Source organism: Salvelinus alpinus, chromosome 8 (assembly GCF_045679555.1).
Source record: "Salvelinus alpinus chromosome 8, SLU_Salpinus.1, whole genome shotgun sequence".
NCBI lineage: Eukaryota > Metazoa > Chordata > Actinopteri > Salmoniformes > Salmonidae > Salvelinus > Salvelinus alpinus.
The window spans coordinates 52,340,354-52,352,629 of NC_092093.1; the positions used below are offsets into that span (position 1 = coordinate 52,340,354).

Below are 12,276 nucleotides of genomic sequence, written 5' to 3' on the forward strand. Positions count from 1 at the left end.
TATAAATGGAATAGGGTGCCATTAAGGACGCATATTAGGTTTTGACATTGTGTGTCACGTTCCTGACCTTATTTCCTTTGTTTTGTCTTTGTTTAGTTGGTCAGGACGTGAGCTGGGTGGGCATTCTATGTTATGTGTTTCTATGTTGGGTTCATTGTTATTAGCCTGATATGGTTCTCATTTTCATTGAATCCTTGAGTGTCACTAGGGAAGACTGGTCTATGTGATGAGAGTTAGTAGAGGCTGCTGGGTGTTCAGAAAAAAAAAACGGTTGCACAAGGTTTGAACATTTTATAATTTACTCAATGACTACTTCTATTCCTACGAATTTCCTACCAATTCTTATAAATCGTTTTGTGTGCAGTAGTTAAAGCTGCAATCTGTAATTTTCTTTCGGCAATCCAAACAAATTCACATAGAAATGTGAGTTACACAACTGGAGCAGTCCTCATTGAAAGCAAGTCTAAGAAGTTCTATGTGCTCTTTTTCTATGCTTCCCGTTCTTAAGTTTCATTTTTGAGTCTTTTACTTTCGTTTTTTTTACACCAACTTCAAAACAGCTGAAAATACAATATTTTTGGTTACGGAAAATATATTTCACAGTGGTTTAGATGGTACAATGATTTTCTACACTGTTTTGTCACAAAACTGAAATTAGGCAAACTATTGGATTTCTAGCAACCAGGAAATGGCGAAGCGATTTCTGCATGTTGCACCTTTAACAATTTGTGCTTAATATCTGAAGTTTTAATTTGAGTGTAGAGGCTGGGTGTAGACCAAAATGTGAAATAGGGGAAGTTATTGTAGCTATAAGAGTCACATAAAAACATAGTAAAACAAAGTTAAATAATTATATTTAGCAAATCATTAAATGATCGTAGCAATGTTCATTTTGTAATTTAATTTTTTTGGAACTATAGGTCCCATTCAGTGTTTCACTTGCAGTAGCAATTATCCATAAAACCAAACTAACATTTTAAACTGAATTCACTGTGTTCAAAATGAAATACCAATGATCAGTATTAAGCATCATGACACAATTGGAGTTACACTGACCGTGTCCGAATACCCCACATTTAAAACAGTAAATAGTAGATTTCTTAAATAAGCAAAAAATATATAAAGTTGTATAGTATGTGACGTTTTGAAAATCGAGTATACTTTAAATGCCCAGATCTCATACTCATTTGGCTTTTGATGAAATAGAATTCGCTGCACACTATTGCGGAAGAGAATCCTCTTCTTTTTCCCACGTGTTCGACAACAGCTGATAATCAGAATAGGGGCTGCGCTCTACAACATGTACCAATGGCGGGGAACGAGTGTAATGCGCAGCCGATGACACCTTCTCAGTATGGATGAGTAATACGTTGATATTTGTTGCTTACTGCGTACATTCTTACTAAACAGTGCGTTCTAAATAGCATGTAGTACGTTTAGTACACAATATTTAGTTTAAGTAATAGGCAAGTCAGAGTTCGGACACGACCAGTGAGTACGTACCTTTTTCCAAACCACAAACATTTAAACTAAAGACAACGGTCTGTTCAAGGGAAAAGCTGAATGTTTAAAGTGCATTTATTGTCTAACTATTGGCATCATCTGAGTGATGATCGGTCTAGAGATGACTGAGCCCGGATTCAATCCGATCGGCGCTTTGTCAACAATGCGTCTTTTAAAAAGGTAACGCTCCCGCATTCACAGGCAATCGCATTCACAGTAAACACTGCAAATGTCAGTTCAATCAGAAAATGCCTTTAAATGTCAAGCACGCTTTAACACGGATCTTACGCAGATCAAATCGCGTCCAGGCCTGAGTCTGTTAGCATTAGCCAACTCCTTTGTAGCACACCAAGGTGTTAGCATTAGCCAACTCCATTGTAGCACACCAAGGTGTTAGCATTAGCCAACTCCTTTGTAGCACACCAAGGTGTTAGCATTAGCCAACTCCATTGTAGCACACCAAGGCGTTAGCATTAGCCAACTCCATTGTAGCACACCAAGGTGTTAGCTAACGCCAAAAGACAACCATAACCTTCAGACCAGGAAATGGTTTCACCATTCTTATAACCTTTAAAATATATATATATATATATATTAAAAACGGTCAACTGTGTTATCCACTTGGACCTTAATTAAAAACAATTAAAAGTTGAATTCCCCACATTTCAATAATTTCTGCTGTATCAAGGCTTTACATTTTTTTTTTACTAAATATATATTTTGAAAAAGCAGAACACTGTAGTTTTTCCAATAATAATTGGAAGCACCTGTGAAAAATCAAAAACAATAATAACTTTAATACTCATTTATAATACAGCTCTAAATCAGACTGACTGGTGCTGAAATCATCGTCAGCCATCTTGGCTCTCCATCTCCCCCAGTTTCTGTGTCTCTATGGTGACCATCAGGCTGCCCAATGGCGGGCCAGCACCTTTTATATGTCTGTATGTGTCTCACTGGGTGTGGTTGGAGGAGGGCTGAGGGGATGGACCCACTACCCTCGTAGGCCAGGGTTTGGGCCAGGGAGTCTACCTGCACCTCTATCTGTTTCTGTTGGGTCTGGAGGTGCTGACCCACTACCAACCCAGTCCCCTGGGGGGCGCCAGTCTGAGGCAGGCTCCCAGTGATGCTGGTGGTAGTGGTGGAGGCTTGTATTGTGGGCTTCATTGTCTGTGTCTGTGGGGAGAGGGGGAGGAAGCCTTGGGTCTCTTCCTCCCAGCTCCGTCCCCCTCTCCAGGTCATCGTGTCACACCTCCTTCTCCGTCAGCCCGTTGTTCCTGTTCCCACTGAAGACCAGCCCCCCCCCCCCCCCCCCTCGCTGTCTAGCCCCCCCCCCTCGCTGTCTAACCCCCCCCTCGCTGTCTAGCCCCTCCTCCAGCTGATGGGCCACTCACGGGCAACCACCTCCCCCCTCAGGCCCCTCCTCCTCTGATCTGCTGACGATGACATCACAGAGATGATAGTGTCATCGCAGACACCACCTGAGGTATGCCTAAATGGTTAGTCTCGTCCGGGAGGTAATTCATAGATTGTAGTTGACCTCTAACCTTTGAGTCGCGGGGTGTGTGGGTGGTACTGAGGAGATGGTGGTGGTGGTGGGGGGGGGGTCTCTGAGTCCCGCGGTGGCCCAGTTCAGGGTGACCAGGCCAGATGTCCTGGCTGGGGGTCTCCTCTCCTTTTCCTCCGCTGCCCTCCTCCAGCCCCGCGGCCCCGTCCCCCTGCTCAGACGCCCCGGGGTCATCCGTAAAGTCAAGCTTATGGGGTCGTCGTCGTTTTTCTCCAGTTGGTGTAAAAAGTGTAGCAGAAACATTATCAACATTCTTCTGGAAGATGTGCCAGTCGTCCTGTCTGGGCTGTAGTCAGTCCACCTCCTCCTCCGTCAGGTTGGGCAGCTTAACCCGCTCGTCCGTCCCAGACTGGCTGAGTGCTGTGGGGGGGAGAGGAGGAGGAGAGGGTCAGGGTCTGGAGGTATGGGTGTGTAGTAGTGGTAGTTTGTGGTTGTATGATTGTGTTGCAGTCATGCCTAGCCCAACATTAGTATCCAGCCCAACATTAGTATCCGGCCCAACATTAGTATCCGGCCCAACATTAGTATCCGGCCCAACATTAGTATCCGGCCCAACATTAGTATCCGGCCCAACATTAGTATCCGGCCCAACATTAGTATCCGGCCCAACATTAGTATCCGGCCCAACATTAGTATCCGGCCCAACATTAGTATCCGGCCCAACATTAGTATCCGGCCCAACATTAGTATCCAGCCCAACATTAGTATCCAGCCCAACATTAGTATCCAGCCCAACATTAGTATCCAGCCCAACATTAGTATCCAGCCCAACATTAGTATCCAGCCTGTAGCCTCCACTATGGCAGCCAGCTCAGCTCCATAGGATTAGGGCACACACACACACACACACACACACACACACACACACACACACACGCACACGCACACGGACGGACATGCACACAGTCTGACAGATGTTCTAAAGGATATCAGTGATGCATGAAGGAGTGCAGAGAGGGGCTGAAGACAGACCTGTGCCTCAACCAGAGGATAAAGACAGTTTTGTTCTGACTGGAAGTCCCTCTGGATAAGAGCATCTTCTTTTATAAAATGAACAAAATGTAAAGATGCAATGACGATCCCCCCTCAGACTTCGTGATGACAAGCTACTTTCAATTAAGAAGAAATCAAAAAAAATCGAGTCGACTAAATCGATTATTAGTTAGCATCGTTTCCCAGGCATGCAGTCAAAAACCAAGCAGCTTCGAACACCTCGTGGATTATTAGTGGGAATTAGTCAGTGAGTCGGCCCTTGCAGTTATTAGGAAGAGAAGCCTCTTTCAGAGAGAGAGCCTCTTTCAGAGAGAGAGTCTGTTTCCCAAGTGGCACACTATTCCCTATGTAGTGCACTTTAGACCAGAACCCTAAGGGACCTAAGGGCTCTGGTCAAAAGTGCACTATATTGGTAATGGTGTACAATTTGGGACACATATGCAGAAAGATCGTAAAAGAAGGGTGGTTACCTGTGTGCTTCGTAGCTGTCTCCATCTTTACCTCCTGATAAAGGAAAATAAGAGCAGTTCCAATGTTAAATGAAGAGATGTGGGGGAGGAGAGGGGGGGGGGTATAAGACAAATAACAAATCATTCACATTGTAGATGTCTCTTCATGAACAGGACAATCCAGCATCTCTAGGCCCTAGAGGAGAACTGATGGTTCTGTTAGAGTATGGATGGAGAGACGAAGGAGGAACAGGACAGGGGTCGGGTGGAGAGGATGGAGGGATATTTGATTGGGTTGGAAGGATAGATAGATGGTGAGATTGGGAAAGGGCGTAGCTAGTGGGATGGTGTGGGTGTATGATGTATAACAGTTATTCAGTCCGTCAGGTGACGATGATGTCGGTCGTGTTTCCGAATCATCAGGCGGTGATATGACAACTCCGTCTCATATCACCGTGGCAACGTTATTACCTGGTGCTAGTGTGACGTCATCTCTCATCTGTAAACAGCCGTCGTGGTGAGGAAAAACTAGAGGCGCTTGTCAGAGCAGTGAGGATAACCAGACTGGTGGAAAGTGACAGGCCCAACAGGCTTATTGCCAGAACTCTTCAGAACAGTGAGGATAACCAGACTGGTGGAAAGCGACAGGCCCAATAGGCTTGTTGCCAGAACTCTTCAGAACAGTGAGGATAACCAGACTGGTGGAAAGTGACTGGCCCAATAGGCTTGTTCCCAGAACTCTTCAGAACAGTGAGGCTAACCAGACTGGTGGAAAGTGACAGGCCCAACAGGCTTATTGCCAGAACTCTTCAGAACAGTGAGGCTAACCAGACTGGTGGAAAGTGACTGGCCCAACAGGCTTATTGCCAGAACTCTTCAGAACAGTGAGGGTAACCAGACTGGTGGTAAGTGACAGGCCCAATAGGCTTATTGCCAGAACTCTTCAGAACAGTGAGGCTAACCAGACCGGTGGAAAGTGACAGGCCCAATAGGCTTGTTGACAGCACTCAGGCAACCTCACAAATGGAACCCTATTCCTTATATAGTGCACTACTTTTGACCAGAGCTCTGTAGGTCCTGGTCAAAAGTAGTGTACTACAAAGGCAATAGGGTGCCATTCGGGATGCAACCCTAAACCACTTCCACAGCAGAAGGAGTTGAATTGATGGACACAATATTAGGTTCTCATTACATCTCTAACCAATTCAAAGGTATATTTATGCTTGTTACATACCACTCTGACTGGTTAGGCTGCAGAAGAGTTCCCTGTGCGTGTCATGATTAAAACAAACCAAGTAATATCTTTCACTTCCCATATATTTTCGATAGATGCATATGTGACATAACTACACCGTTTCTATTTATAATATCATTAATAAATATAATAGCGTTTACATTTATTTGTATTTTTTTTATTAATCAGTATATTTGAGTTTAACCATAACCTTTATTGCAATATTTGTTCTCTCTTTTCTGGAGGATAAAACTGAAATTGTAACCAGCTTTGTGTGGCTTGTTTATGAAAGGGCGATACTTTAAACAAAATGTTATTTTCAATTAGTCGGAAATGAGAAGTTGTAATCTGTATAAAGGCATAAAGGTAATTTTTGAACAAAGGACACGACTTTATTCAACCCTAAATGGTTCTCCAGTAAGATTATTAAGTATAATTGATGTACGAGCTTTTAGTGAGAGGTTTAAAGATTTAATATTGATTCATTTTAGCCCCCCACAAACTCATATTAATGATATAAATAGGCACGTTTTATTTTGTCTGGCTTAGCATTCCAAATAAAATTAAATAGTCTTTGCTCATGATTTCCAAAAACGAGTCGTCTGGAGTAGGCAGCGACATTAGTAAGTCAGTAAACTGTAATAGGACCAAAGAGTTAATCAATGAGATTTTTCCATAAATAGACAAGTATTTACCTCTCCGTGGTTGCAGAATCGTCTCTATTTCTGCTAACTTTCTATTGAAATTGATTGTGGTAAATCAATTTATATTTTTTGAGATGTGAATGCCAAGTATGTCGACTTCACCATCCACCCATTTTATTGGTAAACTACAAGATAGTGTAAAAACACTGTGTCTTTTATCGACCCAATACGCAATATGGTGAATGAGGTTGTCTAAATGAGGTTTTAGTCCAGAGAGGCTATAAAAATTATCAAGATCTTCAATGACACTGTGCAGGGGTCCAGATTGCGGACTTAAGAAAAAACTAGAGTCATCAGCATACATTGACACCTTTGTCAATGACACCAGTCCCCTGGTTTTCTAACCCCTTGATGTTCTTGTTGGATCTAATTTTAATAGCTAGCATTTCAATGATTCAATCTCTTCAGAGATTCACCAAAATTAAAGTAATCCAGGCATTTATACATAATATCTAGTCGTACTTTATCAAACACCTTTTCAAAATCTGCTATGACCAGGCCAGGTATCTTTGATGTTTCATAATGTTCAATTGTTTCAAGTATATTATCTACAATATATATCGTCCATGTAAAAACCTGTCTAATCTGGATGAACAATATCTGGTAAAACCTTTGTTATTCTATGTGCTATGCATTTCGCCAGGATTTTCACATCACAACATTGAAGTGTAAGAGGCCTCCATTTTTTTTTAAATGGACTGGATCTTTATACTACCTGAGTCCTGTATTAGTACTAATGAAATCAGACCTTGTTGAGTACCTTAATGTCCACCATTTTATAGGAGTCATTAAAACATGCAAATAATGGAGTAGTAGTACTAAAAGTAGTACTAATAGTAGTACTGTAGTATCACTGTAGTAGTACTAATAGTAGTACTGTAGTATCACTGTAGTAGTACTAATAGTAGTACTGTAGTATCACTGTAGTAGTACTAATAGTAGTACTGTAGTATCACTGTAGTAGTACTAATATATGTACTGTAGTATCACTGTAGTAGTACTAATAGACGTACTGTAGTATCACTGTAGTAGTACTAATAGACGTACTGTAGTATCACTGTAGTAGTACTAATAGTAGTACTGTAGTAGCACTGTAGTAATACTAATAGTAGTACCATAGTAGCACTGTAGTAGTATTAATAGTAGTACTGTAGTATCACTGTAGTAGTACTAATAGACATACTGTAGTATCACTGTAGTAGTACTAATAGACACACTGTAGTAGCACTGTAGTAATACTAATAGTAGTACCATCGTAGCACTGTAGTAGTATTAACAGTAGTACTGTTGTATCACTGTAGTAGTACTAATAGACGTACTGTAGAATCACTATAGTAGTACTAATAGTAGTACTGTAGTATCAATGTAGTAGTACTGTAGTAGTACTAATGGGAGTACTGTAGTAGTACTAATAGTAGTACTGTAGTATAACTGTATTGGTACTGTAGTACCACTGTATTATCACCATAATAGTACTAATAGTAGTAATGTAGTAGCACGGTAGTAGTACTGTAGTAGAACTGTAATACTACTAAAAGTAGTACCGTAGAAGCACTGTGGTAGTATTAATAGTAGTACTGTTGTATCACTGTAGTAGTACTAATAGACGTACTGTAGGATCACTGTAGTAATACTAATAGTAGTACCATAGTAGCACTGTAGTAGTATTAATAGTAGTACTGTTGTATCACTGTAGTAGTACTAATAGACGTACTGTAGAATCACTGTAGTAGTACTAATAGTAGTACAGTAGTATCGATGTAGTAGTACTAATAGTAGTACTGTAGTAGCACTGTAGTAGTACTATGGGAGTACTGTTGTATCACTGTAGTAGTACTAATAGTAGTACTGTAGTATCAATGTAGTAGTACTAATAGTAGTACTGTAGTATCACTGTAGTACTACTGTATTTTGACTCTAGCAGTACTAATAGTAATACTGTAGTAGCACTACAGTAGTACTAATAGTAGTACTGTAGTTTGACTGTAGTAGAACTGTAGTAGCACTGCAGTAGTACTAATAATAGTACTGTAGTCTGACTGTAGTAGAACTGTAGAATCACTGTAGTAGTACTAATAGTAGTACCGTATTATCACCATAATAGTACTACTAGTAGTACTGTAGTATCACCATAGTATCACTGTAGCGGTATTAATAGTAGTACGGATGTATCACTGTAGTAGTACTAATATTAGTACTGTAGTATCACTGTAGTAGTACTAATAGAAGTACTGTAGTATCACTGTAGTAGTACTAATAGTAGTACGGTAGTATCACTGTAGTAGTATGTGTGTGTTTACCTGTTGGGTCCAGCCCTTTGGGTCGGGGGTTACACTGCCTGTGTCCCTGGCAGCTCCTCATCTCCATCAGCTGGGAATGAAGGGTGTTCAACACCTCTCTATCCACTAACTATCCACTAACTAGAACTACTAACTAGAACAGAACCCTCCAACTGGAGGAGGGACAACAGGGTTAACTACTAACTAGAACAGAATCCTCCAACTGGAGGAGGGACAACATGGTTAACTACTAACTAGAACAGAACCCTCCAACTGGAGGAGGGACAACAGGGTTAACTACTAACTAGAACAGAACCCTCCAACTGGAGGAGGGACAACAGGGTTAACTACTAACTAGAACAGAACCCTCCAACTGGAGGGACAACAGGGTTAACTACTAACTAGAACAGAACCCTCCAACTGGAGGAGGGACAACAGGGTTAACTACTAACTAGAACAGAACCCTCCAACTGGAGGGACAACAGGGTTAACTACTAACTAGAACAGAACCCTCCAACTGGAGGAGGGACAACAGGGTTAACTACTAACTAGAACAGAACCCTCCAACTGGAGGAGGGACAACAGGGTTAACTACTAACTAGAACAGAACCCTCCAACTGGAGGAGGGACAACATGGTTAACTACTAACTAGAACAGAACCCTCCAACTGGAGGAGGGACAACAGGGTTAACTACTAACTAGAACAGAACCCTCCAACTGGAGGAGGGACAACAGGGTTAACTACTAACTAGAACAGAACCCTCCAACTGGAGGAGGGACAACAGGGTTAACTACTAACTAGAACAGAACGCTCCAACTGGAGGAGGGACAACAGGGTTAACTACTAACTAGAACAGAACCCTCCAACTGGAGGAGGGACAACATGGTTAACTACTAACTAGAACAGAACCCTCCAACTGGAGGAGGGACAACAGGGTTAACTACTAACTAGAACAGAACCCTCCAACTGGAGGAGGGACAACAGGGTTAACTACTAACTAGAACAGAACCCTCCAACTGGAGGAGGGACAACAGGGTTAACTACTAACTAGAACAGAACCCTCCAATTGGAGGAGGGACAACAGGGTTAACTACTAACTAGAACAGAACCCTCCAACTGGAGGAGGGACAACAGGGTTAACTACTAACTAGAACAGAACCCTCCAACTGGAGGAGGGACAACAGGGTTAACTACTAACTAGAACAGAACCCTCCAACTGGAGGAGGGACAACAGGGTTAACTACTAACTAGAACAGAACGCTCCAACTGGAGGAGGGACAACAGGGTTAACTACTAACTAGAACAGAACCCTCCAACTGGAGGAGGGACAACAGGGTTAACTACTAACTAGAACAGAACCCTCCAACTGGAGGAGGGACAACAGGGTTAACTACTAACTAGAACAGAACGCTCCAACTGGAGGAGGGACAACGGAGTTAACTACTAACTAGAACAGAACGCTCCAACTGGAGGAGGGACAACAGGGTTAACTACTAACTAGAACAGAACCCTCCAACTGGAGGAGGGACAACAGAGTAGTACGGTAGTATCACTGTAGTAGTATGTGTGTGTTTACCTGTTGGGTCCAGCCCTTTGTGTCGGGGGTTACACTGCCTGTGTCCCTGGCAGCTCCTCATCTCCATCAGCTGGGAATGAAGGGTGTTCAACACCTCTCTATCCACTGAATACACTGTGTTGGTCAACTATAAGACACACACAGACCCACAGACCCACACAGACACGCACGGACACGCACGGACCCACACAGACACACACAGACACACACAGACACACAGACGCACATAGACAGACGCACACACACAGACACACACACGCACACACAGACCCACACAGACCCACACAGACCCACACAGACACACACACTTTAATAAATAGGGTTTCGATAGACAGAAAATACAAACTGCTACTGAAAGGTATCTGGAAGGGGAGGAGTCCACTCACCTGATAGGGGTCGTGGTTGAGGTCAAAGTACTCGAGGAAGCCCGTAGCGAACTCACAGAACAGGGTGTTGTGCGTTTCGTTGATGGTCCTCACACACCAGTAGGTGTTGTTGTTGGAACTAGTGCAGGCACAGAACCCTCCAACTGGAGGATTAGAGGAAGGACAGACCAGGGTTAACTACTAACTAGAACAGAACGCTCCAACTGGAGGAGGGACAACAGGGTTAACTACTAACTAGAACAGAATCCTCCAACTGGAGGAGGGACAACAGGGTTAACTACTAACTAGAACAGAACCCTCCAACTGGAGGAGGGACAACAGGGTTAACTACTAACTAGAACAGAACGCTCCAACTGGAGGAGGGACAACAGGGTTAACTACTAACTAGAACAGAATCCTCCAACTGGAGGAGGGACAACAGGGTTAACTACTAACTAGAACAGAATCCTCCAACTGGAGGAGGGACAACAGGGTTAACTACTAACTAGAACAGAACCCTCCAACTGGAGGAGGGACAACAGGGTTAACTACTAACTAGAACAGAACGCTCCAACTGGAGGGACAACAGGGTTAACTACTAACTAGAACAGAACCCTCCAACTGGAGGAGGGACAACAGGGTTAACTACTAACTAGAACAGAATCCTCCAACTGGAGGAGGGACAACAGGGTTAACTACTAACTAGAACAGAATCCTCCAACTGGAGGAGGGACAACAGGGTTAACTACTAACTAGAACAGAACCCTCCAACTGGAGGAGGGACAACAGGGTTAACTACTAACTAGAACAGAACGCTCCAACTGGAGGAGGGACAACAGGGTTAACTACTAACTAGAACAGAACCCTCCAACTGGAGGAGGGACAACAGGGTTAACTACTAACTAGAACAGAACCCTCCAACTGGAGGAGGGACAACAGGGTTAACTACTAACTAGAACATAACGCTCCAACTGGAGGAGGGACAACAGGGTTAACTACTAACTAGAACAGAACGCTCCAACTGGAGGAGGGACAACAGGGTTAACTACTAACTAGAACAGAACCCTCCAACTGGAGGAGGGACAACAGGGTTAACTACTAACTAGAACAGAATCCTCCAACTGGAGGAGGGACAACAGGGTTAACTACTAACTAGAACAGAACCCTCCAACTGGAGGAGGGACAACAGGGTTAACTACTAACTAGAACAGAACCCTCCAACTGGAGGAGGGACAACAGGGTTAACTACTAACTAGAACAGAACCCTCCAACTGGAGGAGGGACAACATGGTTAACTACTAACTAGAACAGAATCCTCCAACTGGAGGAGGGACAACAGGGTTAACTACTAACTAGAACAGAACGCTCCAACTGGAGGAGGGACAACAGGGTTAACTACTAACTAGAACAGAATCCTCCAACTGGAGGAGGGACAACAGGGTTAACTACTAACTAGAACAGAACGCTCCAACTGGAGGAGGGACAACAGGGTTAACTACTAACTAGAACAGAACCCTCCAACTGGAGGAGGGACAACAGGGTTAACTACTAACTAGAACAGAACCCTCCAACTGGAGGAGGGACAACAGGGTTAACTACTAACTA

The 12,276-nt window shown here is 43.1% G+C and overlaps 1 protein-coding gene across 1 annotated transcript in view; it reads right to left on the reverse strand.

The window, feature by feature from the left end:
* Positions 1-2,880: 2,880 nt before the first annotated feature.
* LOC139583261 (extracellular sulfatase Sulf-1-like) overlaps positions 2,881-12,276 on the reverse strand; it is a 117,977-nt gene continuing 108,581 nt past the window's right edge. The window contains exons 16-19 of the mRNA XM_071414139.1: positions 10,693-10,835; positions 10,307-10,433; positions 4,534-4,567; positions 2,881-3,430 (exon numbers count right to left, since the gene is read on the reverse strand). Of these exons, the coding sequence (XP_071270240.1) occupies positions 3,397-3,430; positions 4,534-4,567; positions 10,307-10,433; positions 10,693-10,835 (338 nt within the window). The 3' untranslated portion in view covers positions 2,881-3,396. The remainder of the gene's footprint in view (positions 3,431-4,533; positions 4,568-10,306; positions 10,434-10,692; positions 10,836-12,276) is intronic.